This window comes from Gossypium hirsutum, chromosome D09 (assembly GCF_007990345.1).
Source record: "Gossypium hirsutum isolate 1008001.06 chromosome D09, Gossypium_hirsutum_v2.1, whole genome shotgun sequence".
In the NCBI taxonomy this organism is placed as follows: domain Eukaryota; kingdom Viridiplantae; phylum Streptophyta; class Magnoliopsida; order Malvales; family Malvaceae; genus Gossypium; species Gossypium hirsutum.
Window position 1 is genome coordinate 47,536,947 of NC_053445.1, and position 24,989 is coordinate 47,561,935.

General features: G+C 35.5%; 1 protein-coding gene and 1 pseudogene across 1 annotated transcript in view; one reads left to right on the plus strand and one right to left on the minus strand.

Moving 5' to 3' along the window:
* Window positions 1-6,884: 6,884 nt before the first annotated feature.
* Window positions 6,885-13,401, plus strand: LOC121220961 (surfeit locus protein 1-like; annotated as a pseudogene).
* Window positions 13,402-13,451: 50 nt separating this feature from the next.
* LOC121220778 (uncharacterized) overlaps window positions 13,452-24,989 on the minus strand; it is a 14,902-nt gene continuing 3,364 nt past the window's right edge. Inside the window, exons 3-6 of the mRNA XM_041100239.1 lie at window positions 14,972-15,120; window positions 14,425-14,511; window positions 13,978-14,136; window positions 13,452-13,738 (exon numbers count right to left, since the gene is read on the minus strand). Of these exons, the coding sequence (XP_040956173.1) occupies window positions 13,640-13,738; window positions 13,978-14,136; window positions 14,425-14,511; window positions 14,972-15,120 (494 nt within the window). The 3' untranslated portion in view covers window positions 13,452-13,639. The remainder of the gene's footprint in view (window positions 13,739-13,977; window positions 14,137-14,424; window positions 14,512-14,971; window positions 15,121-24,989) is intronic.

The following is a 24,989-nucleotide window of genomic DNA, read 5'->3' on the forward strand; positions in this document are numbered from 1 at the left end:
ATATATGAATGATTCGTGTATAAATGGTCATATGTTTGATTATAACTCATAAACGATGAAATATGAATGATGCTTATTTTTGTGCATTATTGATCATGGTTTAAGCTCATGTGTGAAAATAAAGTTTCATAGTATGTGTGTATGGTATATTCAGTATATGATTTGGCATGAAATAATACCATGAATGGTTTATGAATTAACACATGTTGGTAAGCCTGATATATGAATAAATGATCAAATTGAGCGGAACGCCGGATTTGAGTACTTCTGATCAAGTGACAAAGTGATAAGTGGTAGCTTTAGCTACACTTATCTGATCAAGTGACAAGTGGAAAGTGATAAGTAATAGCTTCGGCTATACTTATCTGATCAAGTGACAAAGTGATAAGTGATAGCTTCGGCTACACTTATCTGATCAAGTGACAAGTGAAAAGTGATAAGTGATAGCTTCGGCTATACTTATCTGATCAAGAGACAAAGTGATAAGTGATAGCTTTAGCTACACTTATCTGATCAAGAGACAAAGTGATAAGTGGCTACACTTATCTGATCAAGAAACAAAGTGATAAGTGATAGCTTCGGCTACACTTATCTGATCAAGTGACAAGTGAAAAGTGATAAGTGATAGCTTCGGCTATACTTATCTGATCAAGAGACAAAGTGATAAGTGATAGCTTTAGCTACACTTATCTGATCAAGAGACAAAGTGATAAGTGGCTACACTTATCTGATCAAGAAACAAAGTGATAAGTGGCTACACTTATCTGATCAAGAAACAAAGTGATAGGTGGCTACACTTATCTGATCAGGGACAAGTGATAATTGATCATACGTAAGACCATAGTTATACTATGGCAAAGTGAAAGTGAAGTACTCAATTTTCCGTGACCGTTCCCTAATTTGATTAAGGATGGTAAGTGACAAATGGGCCCAAAAGAATTAAAGTAAATGGATAAGTGGTAGTGTATTTATATCAGGACGATGTTGTTATTCAAACTAAAGTGATATTTTCATTGCTAAATTGAGAATTTCATAAATGTGTTATTGAATGGTATAATCAATAAACATTGAGTTAAATGGTAAATACGTATTAGTTTTGAATTTGATGTCATTGAATTGTACGTGAATTAAATGGAAATTGCTAGTGATATGATTTAAATTATGAGCATGAGAAATTGCGAATTGAATGAAATGGAAATGAAGCATTAAATTGCATGAGTATGTATCGGGTCTCGCAGGCCCTAATTATTATGATTATAATATTTCGATGATATATTGTGAAAAGTTATAGAAACATGTTAATTATTTTGAAAGTTTTAATTTTGATGAAATTTTATAACTCGGTTAAATACGTTTACAAGTGTATGTGTTTTGGTAATGCCTCGTACCCTATTCCGGTGTTGGATACGGGTAAGGGGTGTTACAGATGCGGTTAAGGTAAACACTGCTTCAATGTTTCTTACTGACATTGCGCTTTTATGGTGGCAAGGTAGGACCACAGATAAAAGACAATGTGAGATTGGGACGTAACAAGAGTTCCAATACGAGTTGAAGGAACTGTTTTACCCAGAGTTTACCGAGGAAGAAGCTTGGGCAAAGTTGTAAGGGATAACGCAACGGGGTACAGTGGGGGGAGTATGTTCGGGAGTTCAAGGAACTCGTGCTCCAAGTTTCAGATGTGACCGAGGTAGAAGCATTGCTTGCTTTTCAAAATGGATTGAAGCCGTAGGTCAGACAGGAGGTCGAACAAAGAGGTGTCCAAAAGCTGTCGGAAGCTATGACGGTAGTTGAGTCCGTAGTCAAGCTTGGTCTAGGGAAAGACAAGCTTGGGTTTTCCAAGTCTGAGGAAAGGGGCGTATGTGAAATGGATCACAAGGAAGATACTGTTGATGGCAATGGCAACGACGACAATGGTGGTAATGGGAAACCACAAGTTGGGAAGAAGAAACCCAAGAGAAAAAGGGACAAGCTGAAATGCTTTCTCTGCGACGGTCCACACATATTGAAGAAATGTCCAAAGAAATCCGCGCTTAAGGAGAAGCCGGTGGGTAAGGCCTTGGTACTTGGTTCGAGTGCAAGGGGTGTCGAAGCTAAGGAGGCTGAAAGCGAGAAGAAGCCAGTGGAGTGATTCTTGTGTCATGGTCCGCATAGATTGCGGAAGTGTCCGAGTAAGTCTGTCATCGAGGGAAATGATGGAGCAGACAAGGAGCCCAAGAAGCTTGGTTCGAGCAAGGGAAAAGCCGAAACCAAAAGGGCAAAGAGGAGCAAAAAGAAGCGAGTAAAGTGCTTCTCGTGCCATGGTCCGCATGAGTTGCAAAACTGTCCAAAGCTAGCTGAAGTCCATAGAAAGGCAACGTCTGAGCTTGGTGAGTCTTCAAAGGGGCTTCCACCCAAAGAAGAGGTGATTTTATCATCGGACTTATAGGAAATAGTTGCGTTGAAAATAGTGAAGCTGGGACCAATGAGGCTCGAGTTAAGTGAAGCGTCGGAGTTGGCCGAGTCATCGACAAAGCTTTCACCTATGGGAGAGGTGGGTGGTGCATCGGACTTCAAGGAAAAGAAGTGATGCATGTGGGATAGTTGACCAGAGTAAATGCGAAGGTACATTCTGAACACTGTGATAGTGTTTTACATTCTAACTTGTTGACTTAGCAAGAACGTAGGGGCCATTTCGAAGTTCTTGAGTAAAGAGGCTGAAAGACTGTGGGCAAAGCGAAGCCAAGTGTGGTGAATCAAAAGGATTCTGTTCGAGTAGAGTTAGAATGTGGACAAGAGAGCGACATAGCTTCTTGTCATCGAGATGTATGAACGAGTAGGACGGTTCGAGTTAAGAAGTGACGGAAGCTGAGGCAAAAGTCCCGAATGAATAGAAAGGCTAAGGCGTTAAGACGAGATCGAGGCGAATCAAGTCAGTGCCATTCGGAAGTCGCAACGAGGACGTTGCGAGACTGGGTGGGGAGAATGTCACGGGCCGCAGTTCAAAGCCCATGACCATCGCACCAAATGTATCCAATGGAGGTCTATTGCTCAGATGGGGATCATTTGGCCCACGAGAGCTGACTTGATTCGAAGAGAGATTGGAGAAGCCTGTCAGATTGAAGCCTGGTTGGCCCAATAATGATGAGATGGCAACTTAAGATAATCTTAGAAGATAGAGGGAATCTTATCTTGTAAAGATTAGATTGATTTGATAAGGCTTATATTGTAAATCCCTAAAATAAAGGGATATGGTTAATCTCATCCGTCGATGTAAATGTATCTTGACCGTCGGATTTGGGGGAGCTCAACTATAAATAGAGAGCCTCCCCCTCAGTTGTACTCACTCCTGAATTGTTTCACTATTCTTTGTGAATAAGAGAATAAAGAGCATTTACTTAAACACTTTGCGAGCGTTCTTTCTGTTGTTCTGTGTTGTTATTCTTTTGGCATAAATCACTTCCGCTCTTCAATTGGTGCCTTGGAGGAGTTCTTTGAGAATCCTCACTTGAGTTAAGGCTGACTTAGGCGAGTTTGGACAAACGGATCGCCTAAGGCCGCACGGATCGCAAGAGAAAACTCTAGCCCCGTGACACTAAATCACCATTAAGTTTGTTTAAACTCAGCATTTAGGATGTTTGTTCCATGCACAAGTTAAATGCAAAGCAATGAGGAATTGTTAGCAGTAGCTCATCTCGAATTTTTCGCATATCTTTAATTTTCGTAAAGACATCTTTTCGTTTATAATTTTATTAAGACATACTTAGGACCAATAAAGATGTTGATAGTTTGACTTTAATGTTTTGATTATTTTTGGGCCAAAATTACTTAATTTTTGGTTGAGTTATTGAATTAATTATTTAAGTATGTTAAGCTCTAATTATTTTTAAGGTTTGTTTAAGTTCTGATTTTGTTTATAATGGTACGAGTATTTAGAATTCAAATTTTATGTGAATTGATTGTATGATTTATTGGTCATATCACTTTGACGATTAATGTAGCACTTCGTATTCAGATCAGACATCCCTACATGCTCATTCGAACATAATTTTATCTCCCCTTATTTGCTCGGAAAATTCAAAAAGTTCGAACAAGAAGAACCAACTTGTAGTGTTGAGCATAAGTTCGCTATCGTTGACGGATCTTCAGCTGCTACGCATGATATTGAAGGCTTTTGTCTAGGCAAACTAGCTCATCGTCTAATTGTTCTAATAGTTTAGCCTGGTCATCACTTGACACTATGGCAGATGTTGAGCCAGTTGCAATGGGGACAGTGGTTAGTGTTAACTCACCTTTTTTTTCAGTGTCATCATCTGGAGCATTCACTTTTGTATATGTTGTAGTGTGCTTTCCCTTCTTCCACTTAGAAAAGTATTTCATTTCAGGTAACATGAGCTCATAGACTTATTGATTGTCACTAATTTTGATTTTTGTTTCACAAAGAAATGGAAGATGAGGAATGGAAAAGATAGAGCAAGCCATGTTTTTTAGGTTCCGTTTGTTTCACTGAAAATTACTTCCGAAAAATGATTTCTGAAAAATTACTTATTTTTTTAGAAAAACTCATATTTTCTGATGTTTGGATGAATTTGTGTAAAATATTTTCTGCTGTTTGATAGACTTGCTGAAAATATTTTATAAAAGTTGTTTTCAATGAAACAAACATACATTTGAGATTTATGATAAATAGTTTAAATGAAGCAGTGAATTGATTACAAAGTGATGTTAATGATTACATTGTAAACTTTGTGAAATTTAAAATTGAAACAAGAGAAGTGATATGCATGAAAATTTGTTATGTGAAATAAGATATTATAATGAATTATTTGATTAGAGTGCTTATATGGCGAAAAATAAATTACATGACATTAGGGACTAAATTGAAAATTGTACAAAAATTTAAGTGTGAAACAATTTAATATGTGAATGACGAAATTATGATAAAAGTTGAATGAATGTGTTATAAGATGATGAATATGCATAAAGTATTGTAAAAGAAAAATTGTGAAAAAATATGAAATTTTTATAAAGACAAGAACTAAATTGTTAAACTTGAAAAAATATGTGGATAACATAATAGAAGTGAAATACATAGAAATTTGAGATGTGAAACAATATATTAAAATAAATTATATGATTAAAGTGTAACAAGAAAAAAAATTTAATATGATTAATTAGTGAATATTGAACTTTTATGACAAAAAGGGCCTAAATTGAAAAGTTATGAAAGTTTATAAGAAAATATTTGATAAGTGAAGAATATAGTAGAGAATGTAACATCTCGGTATTTTGACCCGATTTTTGGGTCGAATATGAGAGTGTTACAATACATAGAAACTTATCATTTTGAAAAATGTCTTACAGAAAAAAATTTTGGTAAGACATTCTACAAGAATAAATGGGTAATTTTATGTTGACGGAAAATTTTTTTATGTTAATCATCTTATTTTACTGGAAATAAATATCGAAAAATACTTACAATATTTTCTATAAAAACTTTTATATTAAAACAAACTAAACGAAAATGTTACCAATCTGTATAACAAGGTTGTATTTTTCTTTGCCATCACATTATTTTAGTTGTTAGGTAGTCAATTCTTGGTTGCTATGCCCCGAAGAACAACGTATATAGGTTCAAAGTTCATACGTCCCAAAGTCTTGACTTTTTGGTTAGTTGAGCATAAAGATAATCTTCTTACTTTTTTAATTTCATGAATTTTTTTTGGTTGATATGAAAAAAGAAAATTAAGAATGTTTTTGGATGAGCAGTGCGTTAATTTCCGATAAAAATAAAAATAATGATGATGGTAAAATTAATTAATGTAACAGTAAGGCAAAATATCCCATTTCACCACATCCAACACTCATCCAAAGACATCATATATTGCTTAAATTTAAATATTTGTGGAGTTCATGAGAACAAAAACTTTAAAGTTGAAAGAAATAAAAGTTTTTTTTTCATTAATTAGTAACTTAAAAAATAAATTATCCATTTTTATCTAAAAGTCTTACTTTTTGCTAGTGCATATGATATTCTCGACAAAATTTGAGGATACAAATTTTATTTTCAATTTCGTATAATTACATAGAAATCTGAAAAATTAAAAGCAAAAATTAGAAAGAGTACAAATAATATTAAAAGTAAAATAAAATAAATTTACAAAATAACTCTTTTTCTTATTCCAAGAAACATTATCCATTAAAAGGTGATTAGGTGTGAAAAATTTTTTAAATCAAAGTGAACCGAATAAAAAAATTAAATTTTTTCGGTTCATTCAATTTTTTGTTTTAATTGATTTATTTGGTCATTTTTTATTTTGACATTTTAAACCGAACATACTGATTAAATCACAACCTATTCACACGCTCAAACTAAAATTTAATTCTTAAACTCAAATACTCATTAAAATTTTATATTCTTAAAAACTCAAATTGATAATTTATTTTTTTATGATATTCAATTTAATTTTTATCATTTACTGTATGTTAGATTGTCGGTTGGGTAAGAAAATAAATATTTTTCAAGTTTATTAAAAATTGTTTGATTTAATTTTTAATATTTTTATAATGAATTTAAAATAAAATTAAAATAATATGATATACTATATTAATAAAAGAAGACAATTATTTGAGGAAAGTTCAAAAAACATATAAGTAATTTAATTAAAATAAATGCAACTAAAAAAATATAAAACCGAAAAATCAGACCAAAATTTTTTTTATTCGATTTATTCAATTTTGCTCCCTAAATTGGTTAAACTTATTAATTTTTTAATAAAAAATCAAATTAACTGAATCAAATATAATAATTAAAAAACACAATTTTCCCTAATGCGATAATTTCTTTTTTCTATTTGTTATTTTATGGACCAAATAAATTTACGTTACTTAAGCAAGTAAACAGAAGCTGAAAGCCCAAAAACCCTTGTAAGTTGTAACAGTGACCATCGGTCTTCCCTCGTTGTCACTCCAAGGCTCAAAAACAAAACAAAGGGGCAATAGGCTGTTGCCTGTAGCTGCTGGCAATGGCATCAAATGTAAGAGCAAATATGGGTATCCTTTCCAAAGCCCTAACGAGACTCCGCCCCACGGGGGCCTTGTATTCCCTTCCCAACCAATCCCTCCCCCCGCCAAAGCATTGGGTACCATCTCCTTCCTTCTCCACCGCTGCTGCTGTTGCTTCATCCCAATCTCTTCATGGTATTCTATCTTATCAGGTTTTCTCTTCTTCTAGGGATTTTTAGAGAATATTTTCCATCTTCATTTTTGTATGTTTGGCAGATAAAGAGAAAGGATCAAAATGGTCAAGATGGTTTCTTTTCCTTCCTGGAGCTATCACTTTCGGCCTTGGAACTTGGCAGATTTTCCGAAGGCAAGACAAGGTCATCTATTTCTTTTCCTTTCCTCCTCTTGCTTTTTCTGTTACTCTCTAAAAACTATGCATTAGTGTTTTCTTATTCGATCTCTATCATTGTTCATTGCCCTTTTCTTCAAGTATTATGCTTGGGTTTTTCTCTTCTTCCAAGTAAAAGAAAATTTAACATTTGCTGTTGTTCCAGTGAATTTGAATTGTTGTAGAAGTAGATCAAATATAATATTCTTGTTGTTAGTGATTTTCATTTATCTATTTGAAATTGCAATGATAATGGTTCTGATTTCTAGTGAGAAAAAGGGATTTTCAAGCAGGGTTCTCTTAATTAGAAAAGATTGATTATCATTTCACTATTTAATTGAATAAGTTGGCCGAGTAGAATTAAATTTAGAGGTGTGTTCTAATAGGAGAAGATGTCTTGGTGTTGGCCTATGGTATGATTTTAGGTTTTATGCAAATCAGGTACCAACATTACGTAGACTTTTTCAAGTTCCTATGTCCAACTTCTTGTTTGACACATATTTGGACATGGGTATGGTCGTATGGGGTTCATTCTATAAGTATATGGAAAAACTTCTATTTGTTTCAGATACATTTTTGCATCTGACACTCACCTCAAGTCCAGCTATCATAGTCAAGCATGAGGCAATAGTGCTCCATAGTGGTGTTTTCCTTCTTTTTTTTTAGAAATATGCTGCTAGAGATGCTCTAAATTACATTTATACTTGAAATTTGGTAGATTAAGACTTGTATCTTTTTCTTATGGTGTTAAATAATTTCAAAGTTGATGTGGTTTAGGGGAGAAAACAGCAGCAGTTAAAGAATTAGGGCTGTAAATCAAGTTAGAAAGAAGATGGAACTCTAGAAAATATAGGTTTAAAAAGAAACCTCTAGTTTGTTTATTTTAATTCAAGGAAAATAATAATAAGGATTATTATTTGGTGCACTGCCAGTAGAAAAAAAAGTCCATAAGCAGGGTTAGATGAAATCTAAAGAAATGGACATATGTAATCATCTTAACCCTGCTTGTGGAATTTTTTCTTTCCATTGGTGGTGTACCTAATAATAACCCTAATAATAATGGCTATAAAGCCTACAACTTATTTATATAGGCTTTCTTTCTTGCAAGTAAAGTTACCAGGCTTTCTTGCAAAAAAGGTTTTATTCTAGCCTTATATTTAAACCCTAAAGATACTTGATAATCCTAGCCATCCATAAAATATCTAATACGCAATAAATAAAACTGAAATAATAAAATATTATAATTGAAATAAGAAGCTCCTGCATCAAAAGTTCAAACTATAGAGAAACCATTTGAATGAATAAAATAGTCTGAGAAAATTAATGCACAAATGAATGATATATAATTTGGCATACATCTATTATTTCACTAATCTTCTTTATCACATACCATATACTTTGTAAGCATAGTAACCTGTCATTTTCAATGGACCATGGCACTTAAGCCCTGTTCTTTCAGGTTTATGCATCGCTGCAAGAGTAAATAGAAAGCCTTTTCCTTAACTTGTTCCTAACTATACCAATGTGTCTGCTTTTTAGAAACATGCGCATTGAACTTGCTACATGTGTTGTTCCCATCTATTCCCTTGCTTGTATCCTTCAGGAATTTCTTTTTCCATTTTTTTTTTCAGAAGTGCATTCTTACATTTTGTTCATTTTGCTTAATACAGATAGAGATGCTGGATCACAGACAGAAGAGGTTGCAAATGGAACCTTTGAAACTAAATGACATGCCTCCTTCAAGTGAAACATTGGACACTTTAGAGTTTAGGCGAGTCGTGTGCAAAGGAGTTTTTTATTATGAAAGATCAATCTACATTGGGCCTCGCTCTAGAAGCATTTCTGGAGTGACTGAAAATGGCTACTAAGTCATTACACCCCTAATGCCCATCCCTGGCGATGCTAATAGGTAATTAAAGTTACTTTTTTGTTCTATATCAAATTTCTCTTCATTTTTTTTATTTTTCCAGTTATATGCTATTTCCTATACATCTTAGTATTAGTTTCCTCTACCTCTTCATCCCTTCTCATGTTTAAGCATAGTTATGGGAGTTTGGACTTTGGAGGGAGTAGGGCATGCATAAGAATGGAGATGGTATGGTAGCAAGGACTTTCTTTGGCCAACCTATTACTACCATTTGCTAATTTTGGTAGTGGTCTTTAGCCCCAAAGTTCATCCCCTCCCTCTTGTTTCCAAAGAAAATGTGTTTCCAAACATTTGACTCTAGGTAAAACATGTAATCTGAACTTTTGAAGCTTCCAAATTTTTGTGTGGTAAGTATGTCCTGAAGAATCACATAATGGTACTTCGGATGTTGCTTTATTCATTAAGATTATTTCAAGTATTTATGGCTGAACCTCTCAACTAAAGCTATTGCCTCTGGTCAAGCTTTTCAGTTTCACTAGTGGGTTTTAAGGGATTTAGGTTCTTCTAGTTCTTGTCATTTTACTCACCACACTTTCAAACACCCCCCCCAAAAAAAGGAAAAAAAAGGTGAAGTCTATGAAGTGTTGGTTTTGGCTGCTTCGCTCTAGGCTTTTGTCACAAAATAGTGAGCTAAGCTGCAAGTTGGAATGAGAAAGTCTTTAAGATTCTAGCCTACCTTTGTGATATGTGGTAATTTCCCTTTGCAGTCACCTTAGAAGGTTAATTGTTATTTGTTGCAGGACTTAATGTTCCTTTTTGGTGCATGGGGTTGCTTGGTATGTTTCCATTCAACTAATTTGAATATACTTTTCAGTGTGCAGTCTCCAGTTCTTGTAAATAGAGGATGGGTCCCACGCAGCTGGAGAGACAAATCTTTTGAAGTTTCACAAGATGGAGAGAAATCTTCAAGTACGGATGTTGTTCCTGTCCAACAGAATGAACGAAGCTGGTGGGGGCTGTTTCGATCTAAGAAGCAAAAAGCTGTTGAGGTTTTCTCTTGTCATCCCTTAAATCCTTTGCTGATGCCAATGACATATATTTTAGGAGAAAAGGTCTAAAACTTTTTGGAACTTACAGGCTCAAGCCCCTGCTATTACTTATGTGGAAGTTATTGGAGTTGTCCGGGGGAGTGAGAAGCCAAGTGTATTTGTTCCACCAAATGATCCAAATTCGGGACAGTGGTTTTATGTTGATGTTCCTGCAATTGCTGTTGCTTGTGGGCTTCCAAAGGATACTCTTTTAATTGAAGACATCAATGAAAATGTTAATCCAAGCAACCCTTACCCTGTTCCAAAGGATATCAATGCCTTGATTCGCAGTTCAGTAATGCCTCAAGATCATCTAAATTATACATTGACATGGTATGAGTCATATTTTGTGATCCAAAATATTTTGTCTGTGCAGATATAGTTCCTTTGTTAAAGATATTTGAGGATATTTTATATTATTGTGCATGCTCCCCCTCTTCTTCCAGGGTTATTTTGGGGTTGTTTTGTTAGGGAAGCTTCCTGAGGTGAAATAGAAGTATGAAGTTGCTGCAAATTTGTAAATTTTATTCTATTTGTGAGCACATAATTTGATAACTTTTTACTCTCTTCTAAAATTCTACATCTTGGTATGGTTATCATGATGGGGTATTTTTAGCTGTTTCGTTACATCCGAGTTCTGTCTTGAATGACTACAAGCTTTTTATTTTTTATTTTGTAACACTGTGTCTGGTACCTTTCAGCTGAGCCTGATGATATTATAGAAAAACAATATAGTGCAAGACAAAATTCTGCATTTTGGATGGCTAAGTAGTCTTAAAAAATTCTATGAAAGAAAAAAAAATGTTATCTGAGTAGGATCTGAATATCTCAGGGAAGTGTCAGAATTATTTTCTTGAATAACTTGGCAGATAAAAATCTTGTAGAAATGAGCATAGGTTAGTTGCATTAGGGTTGAGAATCAGTGTTATGCCTCACGGATTTTCAAAATTTTTTCCTTTGAAATTAGAAAAACTTAATCAAAGCTTAACTGATTGTATATAATAAAATCTTTTGTGGTCAAGATTCTGCATAGCAGAAATCTGTAACTTTAGCAAAAGTAAAGTTCTCTTCAATAAAATGTCTTAAGATGGGACATAATGAGTCATGTTTAGGGATGCAAGATGGATTGTGATAAGGAACCATGCATGTGTTAATAATAATTAGATTTCTGTTTGCCTCTGTTGCTACACCTTTTATTTTGAGAACATTCTTGCTATTTCTGGCATTTTCTGAATTAGATCATGGTGTCACCTTAGCAGATTGTTAGTGAAAAGACAACAATACAACAGATATGTCTCAACTTCAGAGCTAATTGTTTTAACTCCTATCATACCTCTTACCTGGTATCTATTTCATTTTTCTGCAGGTACTCTTTGTCTGCTGCTGTTACATTTATGGCTTTCAAGAGGCTCAAGCCAAAAAACAGTAGGAGATAGCAAGCATTACTCTAAAAGGTATAATTCATTCCTATGATTCTTGTTCTGACGTGCATTCAAGCATATTGATTGTAACATATTCTTAACCCTAAGTACATATTGCAAAAAGAAATTGTTTATTTGGTGGCACCTATGTTACCTGGACTCGGGTATAAGCATTGGATATTAGTACATGTTCGAAATGGGTATGTTCAATGTTCTCCAAGTTTTTCATGTGTTTGGAGAGTCTTGGGAAGTTATATCCCCTTGCCCATGTCGGATACATTTACTTCAAGCAAAATGAAATGTCTAATGCGTGGCACTGTTTTTAGTCTCTTTACCCTGATTTGATGGTACTATTTGTTGCTTCATTTTGGAAATTATTTGTTGGATTATGTTTTCTTCTGGCAGCCTATTATTGTTATGGTATTATACTTTTTCTTTGTCATCCTTTATCAGTTCAAAAATAACATGAAGAACTCATTGGCCTCAAGTCTTATTATTAGAATGAGAAAATATATTTGCTGGATTGTACATTTCTTCATTGTTGCTCCATTTGTAGAACCATGACACATTTTTTAAAAATCTTTTTGTGGATCTTCTTAATATTTAGCTCGTTTTGCCACTGCCTTGTGTATGTTAATAATTTTCCAAAAGTGCAATTTTGGACAGTGAGCCTTCTTATATTATAATCTCTGTTCAAACACTCATTATTCCTTCTCGAGGAGTTAATTTTAAATACTATGCCATTATGCGTGTTCTGAATTCTCTACTGATTAGTAATTAATAACATCTGAAGAAATTCAACTTTAAAAATATTGGTGTGCTAAATTATATCTAAACATAAAAGCACCAAAAGTGCATGTAAACCTAATAATACCAATAATCACATTTTAGTATACCTACATTAGACATTTAAAGTATAATAAGCTTTATTTGCAATAACGACAGTAATCGCATTGTCATGTTCAAATTAGAGAAAAAGAATTATAATATTATAAGCTTAAGGAAAATTAGATTGGTGTTATGTTTTGCAGGTGAAGAATGATAGTGAACTTTGTTTCACATAACTACATTTTTCTGTTTTCCAACTTATTTAATAGGATGAACTGCTGATTGGTAGATGATTTAAGTAAAAATATGAATTAAATCTTCTGTTTGTACTTTTTCTTTTTCCTCTCTTTAAAGAATAAATTGCATCTTTTCATTTTGTAACTAGGTTTGCATTGAAGACCTTGGACAAGCAAACAAGCATGGAATCTTTGAGAGACACTGCTGATTGCTGACCAGAACACTTAATGAAACGGGCGGAGTTGCTGCTGAAAAGGCTATTCCAATTGCACCACCAGGCTTTTGATCTATGGAAAGAAACAGATGAGTTTTGCTACATACTGTTTTGGTTTTAAATTTAAAAGAAGGGGGGAAAACCCTTGTTGTGCTCTTTAAGTTTGATATTTTTCAAGTCTAGTAAACAAAGAAAATGAAAGGGAAAAATAAAAGGAAGAGGGATGATTGATTTGTGACGGGATGGAACTTACGGGTTTTCAACTACTGTTTTTAGTTAGGATTCTCTACCATTGAGAATGTGTTGTTTATAACATAAATGGGAACTTAGTGGATCCCGTACGTATATTCATTAAGGTGTAGATTATTTTTGGCTTTTGTTTCTTTTTCATTTTAGTTGATTATCAGACTGAATGCAAAGATATGTATATCCATTCATCCATCCGTCCTTATTCTAAATTCAATTACATTTGTAAGGGTATATGACTCTTACATTAGTCATACATGGTTACATTTACAGTGGCTATAGAAGGAACATCATTGCATGGCAATATACAACAATACATATTATCCAACCTGTCAAAATTCAATAATGGATATTAAAATGTAAAGAGCTTCAATTAACCTGCTCCCCACTTGCTTGCCGTTGCTTCTCTTCTTCAACTTGTTCAAGCAATGCCTCCAGCTCTGCTTCTGTCAAACCTTCTAGCCGTTTCTGTAAAAAACAAAGAAAAGTTCGTTCAACTTTGTTACATGCATTGCTTGCTGATCGATATTCAACCAGAAAGTGATGCCTATCATCTTTTTTTTTTTCCTTTTCTTTTTTCATCGTCTTCCGACAACCTCAACTATCTTATAGGTTAGCCACAGATATTGACAAACCCTAACCAGTAGAGCACCAATTTGGAAGATAATACCAAATAGTTGAAAAGAGAAAAGTATAGAAACAAAAACCTCCATGACTTTGACTTCATAGTCACGTAATTGTTGAGCGTACGTCATTTCCTTGTTTGAGACTCTAAAGATGTACGTCGAAATCCATCCTACTGTGAGGCCCAAAACCATTACCAATTGAACTACATTTCCTGCTTGTAAAGGATCAACTCCCACAAACTGCAAAACCATCGTCACGTGGCCATGGTGAATCTTACAGAAAGAAATTGCTCAATAAACCATCTTGATGCATGGTTAAAAGAGAATGCAAAAACAGCAAATTTCTAGTTTTGTTGTGGAACTGGAACACACACAAGTATGGCTGTCCTTTAATGAATTATTCAATATAGCCCATCACAAAGGTATTGGATTAATGCTATTCCAAGAATAAAAACAAGCATGCATGTAAAGTCAAAAGGGCATAAGCAGAGAGCAAAAAAAAAAAAAATCACAAGTGAACCTAGATACCTCCAATCCACTTTTCAACCCAACTCCGGCAACAGTGACTCCAAGGCCAATCAATAGAACATCCTTCCTTGTGTATCCAAAAGGTGTCTGCCCAAGAACAAGCAAGATATGATTTCAGTATTCCAAGTCAACAAGATCAACTCATGATGAAAGTTGAGCAGGTACTTACAGAACTGCAAATTAGATTCTACAGGAATACGTATGCTAAGGAGAGTGAGGATTCCTCCTCTTTAAATTAGGTCATCAGGTGTTTCAGATTTTTTCACTATTATTCGGAGAGCTTCTTCCCTCTTTTAACTAAGGGTTAATTGTTTCAACTAACCAGATCCAATACAATTTCTTTTATCTACCAGCATTTTGTCCGGCATTTGTAGATCTAAAATTAGATGATACAATTTATGTTTCTAATCTATATGCATATTATAAAACCTTTTCTCTTTGCTTGAGAAAGAAGCTAGAGATAAATTATACATGCATAATACAGAAAAAGATATATATATATAGAGAGAGAGAGAGAGCTCATTTATCAGCAGTATGAAGTTCATGCCTTAGTTTGATCTTTACTGTCACTGGAGTTTGTGGACCCGCTACACCTGGGAGCAAAGGAGACCAGTTTCTTTGACCTTGTGTTGTTCAACTCATTTTGCAGAAAGAGAGAAGCTTCTTTTCTATGCAAGATCTGAGGGTATGCAGTACCTAAGCAATTTGGGTGGAAAGAACCACAATCAAATAAAGCATTATAAGGTGTTCGTTATTTATACCAAGGAAATAAATTTAATTTATATCAAGCCCTTCCATTAACATGAAAAAGGAGTCCAGAAGATAATGGGAACTTCTTATCGTCCTCAAAAGTGATCACCAGAAAAATGCTTCCCTATTTTTTTAACTAATGTTTCATATAGAAAAGAAAAATAGAAAGAAGAACAAATTATGAACCATGTAAAGCTAAGTCTTCTTCAAGTCATCAAAGCACTGGCCAAGAAAAAACCATATTGGTAAAACTGCAATTGCAATAAGATGCTTGTGTCAAATAAGTTCAGGTAGACACATAGGCACAAACTTTATTTTAATCATATACATGCATATATGCATACATATATGCACATGTATAACTATTGCAAAGTTTAACTCATGAATACGGCTTCTCAATAACATAAATCCATTAACTTTACATAGGGAATTAAAAAGAAAGACATAAAGAAGGATCAATCTGGGACATGCACAGTAAACATAATGGAAGAACAAATACTTCAGTATTGGTGTCTCACGGTTTCAGGAATAACAGTTGACTTTTTAGCATATATCCATCAACCGATAACAAGCATTAAATTAGCCAAAACTACTAATAGCCATGTTAATGTTGCCGTAAATATTTCCCTTCCAGACAAGTTTTGAGTTATTTATCAAATTAACACTCTCCTGTAAGCTTCAACTCAAGAGTTAAATGAAATATGTTTGAAGGACATTGTACCAAATCAAATCATTAATATAGGTAACAAGGCCTACCTTGAAGATGAGGCCAGAAAGAAGTTCTAATTGATCTGGGGTAGCATATTAGGTCCACAAAACCAATAAAACATAAAGGCATCAGGAGAAACACAAACATAACTGTGAAACGAACAACAAAGGCTTTGGTATCATGTTAAGCTTACATACCAAACCCATATTTACTTTGTTAGCTTAACTTACTAATGGTATAACTGTAAATTGCAATGCTAAGTTATATAAATTTTTTCCCTTCTTCATTTTAACTCTACCAAGCAAAAGATAAACATTTTCTTTCAATTTTTCTATCTTTCCTACCAATCACACCAATAGAAAGGAAAAACATGTTCTCTATCTTTGCGTTTTCCTCTTCCATTTTTCTTTCAGCAAGCCAAGACTAAAGGTATTTGTGCTTATGAGAGTGAAAAAATGGAAGGATTAAATGAGGAAGATGGAAAACTGAAAAAAAAAAAGCATTTTGAGTATGTTTGGTAGGAAAGAAAATAAGAATTTCAATTATTTTCTATCTTAATGTAGAAAAACAAATTATTCCAAATTGAAACAATTGGGGAGAAATAATAGAAATGTGAGCAAAGTGTGCATATTTATAAGATTATCCATCATTTTTTTAATTTAATCTTTTTATTTAATTTGCAAAGGGTGTAATGATATAATAATTTAATTTTCGTTTTTCTTTCAACTCTACAAGTAATGGATGGAAAATAATTACGGTTTCTTTCTTCTTCTTCTTTTTAATTTTTCTTACAAAGCACACTAATGGAAAGAGCAAAAATATTTTCCCTCTTTTTTATTAGAATATATCCCATACCTTGCCCATACCTTTCCCATACCTACCCATACCTTGGAAAGGTCAAAGTTATGGGCACCAAATATTTATTTAGTGTTGGGCATGGGAAAATAGCAATTTTTGGTCCCTAAGTGAATAGTGACTTTGCAAGGTGGCCCTTGAATCTCAACTATAAATAGGCCAACCATTGCTCATTCTCATCATCCACATTTGCCATTCTCTACTTAAGGCATTGTTCTCTCTCCCTATTTGTAAAGTTTCACTTGTATTTTGGAGTGAAATATATTTGGTAGTGCCCGAGGACGTAGGCAAGATTTGCCGAACCTCGTTAAAATTCTGGTGTTCTTTACTATTTATTGTTCATATTTTGTGAATTTGATTGTAGTGATTTATTGTGCTATTAAATTACGATAGAGGGATATTCTGGCTAGGAAAGACTTGGTACTTAAGTGATCCTCGTGATTCACCTCTCTTTCCTGGGAATTGAACTTAGTGTGATTTTTTAGTACAATAATTTTACTCTTTCACACGCTTCCGCGCAACAATTGGTATCAGAGCCAGATTCGTACTTGGGGAATACGACCGTTTACGGTACTATTCACGTATACGGCACTATTCACGTATACAGTACTATTCACGTATACGGCACTATTCACGTATACAGTACTGTTCACGTATACAGTAGTTGGGATTGAGGAGAAAAATGGCAGCAGCATCGTCATCAGCAAGGACTACTGTGACAAATGCAAAATTTGAAGTAGAGAAATTTGACGGTACCAATAATTTTGGTATGTGGCAGTGTGAGATCCTGGATGTCTTATGTCAGCAAGAGCTGGATATAGCCCTTGAAGAAAAACCTGACAAGATGGATGACAAGGAGTGGGCCAAGATCAATAGACAGGCGTGTGGTACAATCCGCCTATGTTTGGCCAAAGAGCAGAAGTACTCCGTCATGAGGGAGACATCAGCGAAGAAGCTGTGGGATACATTGGAAGAAAAGTTTCTAACGAAAAGTCTTGAAATAGGCTTTATATGAAAAAGAAACTTTATCGATTCACGTATGCACCCGGTATGTCGATGAATGACCATGTGAACTCATTCAATAAAATTTTAGCAGACTTGCTAAATTTGGATGAGAAATTTGAAGATGAAGACAAGGCATTATTGTTGTTGAATTCCCTTCCTGATGAATATGATCATCTTACCACCACATTGCTTCATGGGAAGGACACGATCACATTTGATGCAGTCTGTAGTGCGTTGTATAGATCTGAGACTCGAAAGAAAGATAAAAGAGATCACAGAGATACAACAGCAGAAGTCTTAACAATAAGAGGTCGTTCACACAGCAGCAAATCTGGTAGAAGGAGAAAGTCCAAAGGGAGACCCGCCAAAGATGAATGTGCCTTTTGTCGTGAGAAAGGGCATTGGAAAAAAGAATTGTCCTAAGTTACAAAAGGGCAAGTCTATTTCTAATGCATGTGTAGCGGAGCATGATGAGGAGTCAGACTTTAGCTTGGTTGGCATGGCAATGGCATGTCAAACGGATGAGTGGATATTGGATTCGGGATGTACTTACCATATGTGTCCTAATAAGGACTGGTTTCTAGTCTTGAAGAACTAGAAGGTGGAATTGTTCTTATGGGCAATGATAGTGCTTGTAAGACAATGGGAGTGGGTACAGTCCAATTGAAGAATCACGACGGCTCAATCCAAGTCTTGACAGATGTTCGCTACGTACCTAGCCTGAAGAAAAATCTCATCTCATTAGGTGCCCTAGAATCTAAAGGGCTCACAATCACTTTGAGAGATGGATTACTAAAAGTAGTAGCTGGGCAACTGACGGTGATGAAAGGCACAAGAAGAAATAACTTTTATTTTTTAAATGGAATACAGTTATTGGATCAACATCAACAGTTTCTACAAAGATGTAGATTCAGAGGCTACCAGATTATGGCATATGCGATTGGGACATGCTGGTGAAAAGCTTTGCAGACATTGGTGAAGCAAGGCTTATTGAAAGGTGCAAATTCTTGCAAATGGAATTCTGTGAACATTGTGTTCTGGGCAAGCAGAAGAGGGTAAATTTGGTCCAGCAATTCACAATACGAAAGGAATTCTGGACTACGTTCACAGTGATGTGTGGGGACCTACCAAAGTAGCTTCTTTGGGAGGTATGCACTATTTTGTTACTTTTGTTGATGATTATTCAAGAAAAGTATGGGTGTATCTAATGAAAGAAAAAGTGAAGTTTGGATGCATTTCTGAAATGGAAGAAGATGGTGGAGACTCAGACTGGTCGAAAGGTCAAACGACTTCGATCAGATAATGGTACTGAGTACAAAAACGATCCATTTCTACAAGTATGCCAAGATGAGGGCATTGTGCGGCACTTCACTGTTCGGGATACACCACAGCAGAATGGGTGGCAGAACGCATGAATCGGACTATACTGGAGAAAGTTCGATGTATGTTGTCCAATGCTGGATTGGGCAAGGAATTTGGGCTGAGGCAGTTACATATGCGTGCCATCTAATTAACCGATTGCCATCAGCTGCAATAAATGGAAAACTCCTATGGAGATGTGGACTGGTAAACCTGCTACTGATTATGATTCTTTACATGTTTTGGTTCCACTGCATATTATCATGTAAAAGAATCTAAGTTAGACCCAAGAGCAAAGAAAGCATTATTCATGGGTATAACTGGTGGTGTAAAGGATACCGTCTCTGGTGTCCTGATACAAGGAAGATTGTTTTCAGTAGAGATGTAACTTTTGATGAATCAACCATGATGAAGAACAAGGATTCACAAAAGGATCACAAAACCAGTAGTACTTTGCAGCAGGTGGAGTTTGAAAAGGTTAATGATGATCCAGCTAATATTGAAAGAACAAATGATGAAGAAGTTTCGACCCAAGACTTCTACAGCAACAAGATTCAATTGCATATAGGAGGCCAAGAAGAGAGATTCGTAAGCCTGCTCGCTTTGACGATATGGTGGCCTATGCACTTCCAATTGCAGATGATGATGTTCCTTCCACTTACACAGAAGCAATAAGTAACTCTGATGGTGTAAAGTGGAAGCAAGCTATGAATGAAGAATGCAGTCTCTTCATAAAATAGGACTTGGGAGTTGGTGAGACTGCCCAAGGAAAGAAGGCAATTGGATGCAAATGGTATATGCAAAGAAGGAAGGATTCCTGGTAAAAATGAAATTCGATACAAGGCTAGATTGGTAGCAAAGGGTTACGCTCAGAAAGAAGGAATAGACTACAATGAAGTGTTTTCTCCAGTTGTGAAGCATTCGTCTATTCGATTTGCTAGCCTTGGTTGCGCATATGATCTTGAACTAGTTCAGCTTGATGTGAAGACCGCGTTTTACACGGTGATTTGGAAGAGGAAATCTATATGACTCAGCCAGATGGATTCAAGGTTGCTGGAAAAGAAATTGGATTTGCAAACTGACAAAGTCGCTTATGGATTGAAGCAATCTCCGAGGCAGTGGTACAAGCGATTGATCAGTTCATGAAAGGGCAAAGGTACACAAGAAGTAAATTTGATCATTGCGTGTATTTTCAGAAGCTACAAGAAGGAACTTTCAATACTTGCTCTTATATGTTGATGATATGCTAATAGCATCTAAGAGTAAGTTGAGATTGAAGATTGAAGACTAACTCAATCTCGAGTTGAGATGAAAGATCTAGGAGAAGCTAAAAAGATTCTCGGCATGGAAATAGTAGAGATAGAGCTCATGGCAGAGTAGCTTGTCTCAGAAGCAGTATTTGAAGAAGTACTACAGCATTTGGCATGAACGAGCAGACCAAACTGTAAGTACCCCGTTGGCTTCTCATTTCAAGCTTTCTGCACAACTATCTCCTCGACGAATACGGAACGAGAATACATGTTGCAAGTTCCGTATTCTAATGTAGTGGGTAGCTTGATGTATGCAATGGGTGTACAAGACCCGACATTTCACAGGCAGTTAGTATAGTGAGCAGGTATATGCATAATCCTGGAAAAGGACATTGGCAGCTGTGAAATGGATTCTACGGTATATTCAGAAGACCGTGGATGTTGGATTACTGTTCAAGCAGGATAATACACTTGGTAAAGGTGTTATTGGGTACGTTGATTCTGACTATGCCGGTGATTTGGACAAGCGAAGATCAACCACCGGTTATGTGTTAACTTGCTGGAGGACAATAAGTTGGAAGTCTACACTACAGTCTACAGTTGCGTTGTCAACCACAGAAGCCGAGTACATGGCTGTAACAGAGGCTGTAAAGGAGGCTATTGGTTACAAGGTATGGCTAAAACCTTGGGGTTGGTTCAAGAGCATATTAACGTGTATTGTGATAGTCAAAGTGCTATTCATTTAGCAAAGAATCAAGTCTATCATGCACGTACAAACATATCAACGTACGATTCCATTTGTGCGGGAAATTATTGAAGAGGGGAAAATTTGTCTTCAGAAGATCAAGACTGCAGATAATCCCGCAGATATGATGACAAGGTGGTAACAGCAACCAGTTCGAACATTGTTTGAACTTGATCAATATCCTGCAAGTTTAACAGTCGAAGAAGGCACTATCAAGTATTGTTGTCAAAGGCAAAAAGAATTGTGTGAAGATAAGATTATCCTAATCAAATCTTCAAGGTGGAGATTATTAGAATATATCCCATACCTTGCCCATACCTTTCCCATACCTACCCATACCTTGGAAAGGTCAAGTTATGGGCACCAAATATTTATTTAGTGTTGGGCATGGGAAAATAGCAATTTTTGGTCCCTAAGTGAATAGTGACTTTGCAAGGTGGCCCTTGAATCTCAACTATAAATAGGCCAACCATTGCTCATTCTCATCATCCCACATTGCCATTCTCTACTTAAGGCATTGTTCTCTCTCCCTATTTGTAAAGTTTCACTTGTATTTTGGAGTGAAATATATTTGGTAGTGCCGAGGACGTAGGCAAGATTTGCCGACCTCGTTAAATTCTGGTGTTCTTTACTATTATTGTTCATATTTGTGAATTTGATTGTAGTGATTTATTGTGCTATTAAATTACGATAGAGGGATATTCTGGCTAGGAAAGACTTGGTACTTAAGTGATCCTCGTGATTCACCTCTTTCCTGGGAATTGAACTTAGTGTGATTTTTAGTACAATAATTTTACTCTTTCACACACTTCCGCGCAACATTTTTCACTTTTCTCCAATTTTTCATATTTTAAATTTTCATTCCACATACCAAATCAAGCCTAAGAGATTCTCTAAGCAAAACAAATGATTTAGCATATCATTAACTAACAGGACTGCAATTCACCACTCTCAAACTTAACCAATACCTACATTTTAGATGCTTTGTGGCAAATCCCAACAATTAATTGAAATCAACAATATAACAGTCCAACAAATATTACTGCTGGCAATAGAATAAACATTGTCGAATTGAGCAGAAGAACTTACACAAAGCAAACATGCATAGAAATTAGTGACTATGGGGGGAAGCAAGGAACTTACCCGTATGAAGAAGCAGTAGTTGATTTAGTTGAAGGTTGCAATAAAGGAAAAGCCGAAATTCCAGAAAGAAATGGGCTTATTTGGATGTAATGCAGAAGAGAAGGATCTCCACAGTAATTCTTTTTGTTTTCCTGAGGAAAGAATAAAAAAGAACAACAGTTCATGTATGGTAGTGGAAGTAATCCCATTTTCAGGCTACAAAACATAACTCTCATCTCTTTTCCATTTGCAGTTTCTAACAAAATTATTGTAATCGATTGATAATATAATTCAAAAACTAACAAACATTGTTAAAGTGCCAAAATTGGTTGGAACTGTTCAGGTTACACCTATAGGATGTTGATCAGAGAGTTACAAGCTTCAGGACTGGTTTATCCTTCTTATTAAGTGCTGTAAGATTATAGCAAATGCCACATCTCAACAATGTGATTAGTTTTTAAAATAATGTCTTCCTGATGTCATGAATATATTTAATATATTTATACTTCAGAAACTGATTTCATTGATGAATATTAAAAAAACAACCTTTCAGAGACGGAAGTACTGTTAATTTTCTGCTTGATATCAAGAAAAGAGAAATAGGAAGAAAGGAAAATACCCAGATAGAAGACTAGTAAGCAGCGAGGGGTTAAGTGAAAGCGATGAGGCTCGCAACGTTGCAACTCTGGATGCTATGGTTTTTAGTGGGAAGAAGAGGATGTGTGGCGGTACCTAGTTTATTGTGTGTTTAGATAGGTGGTACAGTTCGAATAATTACAAAAATAAGGTCAAATTTTGTAATACGCTATGTATTTCTTCAACTTAGGGAATTAGCTTTTTCTTGATTATTTTATATTTTATAAATTTTATTTAAAAAATCTAAATTTTGAAATATTAAAATCTAAAACTTTCTAAAAATACATAGAATTGTTCTTAAAAATAAGAATATATATTATTTGAAATATAAAAATTATAAAGTCATTAAAACTGCACTTTTGGAATTAATTCAAGTGCATTTAATTTGTATTCACGTAATAAAAAAAATCTTTTAGAAAAATAAAAATATATATTTAATTTTTAAAAAGAATAACATGTTAACTGTGTCAACTAAGTAGCTAAAAAACCATTAATTAACAATTTTTGAATCAAATATCAACTAAAAAAACAAAAGGTAAATAATATCAACTTGAATTACTAATCAATTTAGGGGCTAAATTATATTAACCCGTACAACAACCACCAAAGGTTTATGCATGTTTACATGTTATGCAATTGCAAATTTCATTCTCCCTTTACAAGATATTTCATCTTTAGCAACCTTCTTTTAACAATAGTGGCAAAACTACAATTTCTTTTCAAACTAGAATCTTTGTTATAAATGAACAATATGATCCATCAACTTTGTTGACTTGCTCTGAACAGGGTGTACTTGTATTATTGAAACTGAAGAATGAACTAACGTAAGAGGGAGGAGAAGAAGAATTGCAGGCAGCCTGGGGAAAGCGCATGGTGGAGTGCCAAGATGTCAACTCCAAGTAGGTGTGCTTCATATTGACCAGCTGTTAGCAGATCTCAAACAATCATATCAAACAAAAGCAAAGCCTATTCATATAATCTCATCTTCCTGTCTTCTGATGGGCCTCCATCCCTTTTTTTATTATTAATTAATTAATATTGTCAACTTAAATTAACGAAAAGTATAGCACAACAGTAAGAAGGAAACAATTCAACTTAATATACATTGGAGGAAAAGGAAGTAGTTTCAAATGGGCACTGATAATTTCTCTGCCAGAAAACGTAAAACCAGGAAACTAACAAGTTGCACGGCTCATGATTTACACTCGCAGCAGGAGGAGCTACACTGTGAAGCCGGTACTTGGTATCATAAAACGAACACTGGTTATTTTCTGATCCGCATCCAAGCAACCTCAGCCTCCACACTGACAACCCACAAAACCGACTGTTTACGTGCCTTTGTATGTTCTAAGTAAACGAGAATCACGATATTCCATAGTTAAACACCGGTCGGTTCCAGCGGAACCAGTGTTGGGCATTCAGAAATCTAACGTATGTTCTGGTTTTCGTATGTCCATCGAAATGTGTGACAGGTTCCACATTTTCCGGTACATCATGGCGTAGGCCTTCTGGTCGGCGATCCGGGCACTATCAATGCATCTCCGAAGGGTTGAACCCACGCAACAACCGAGCTGCGTGACTCGTGGCTGACACCTTCCCCAGCCACTTCGTCGCGCAGCGTGGGAACATTCATGTGCTCGTCACGTTCGAAGATTGGCACCTTCGTCTCTACATCATACTCCATGACCACACCGTCGTAGTCTCCGGAACCCAAGATGCGGCTCCGGTCCCGGGTTTCCACCTAAGGCTACTAAGCTTAGCTGGGTAAAGATGCAATTACCACACGCATTAGTATGGTCTAGAAACGCAATACTTTGGTGCTCACCTTGAAAATGGACAGTCTCTTCTTGAGGCCGCAACAAAGAATTCAAAGTGTAAATCCTAATCTTCCTTGCAATCCCTCCGGTTGCTAAGATGGTATTAGAAGGTCGAATTCGATGACTCCAAGGGTGTCAGAGACGTGGCTTTGCGGTGGAGGAGACAACGTGGCGAGTGAAAATCCCACTCACAACGGGCGCTGGTTGTTTTTCTCTGCGGATAGTTTGGTTTCATGGCCTGGGACGGCGGGGGATGGAATCCGGAGGAGAAATCGTTCATTGCCCATTCAAATGAAATGGAGATGGAGGCATATATG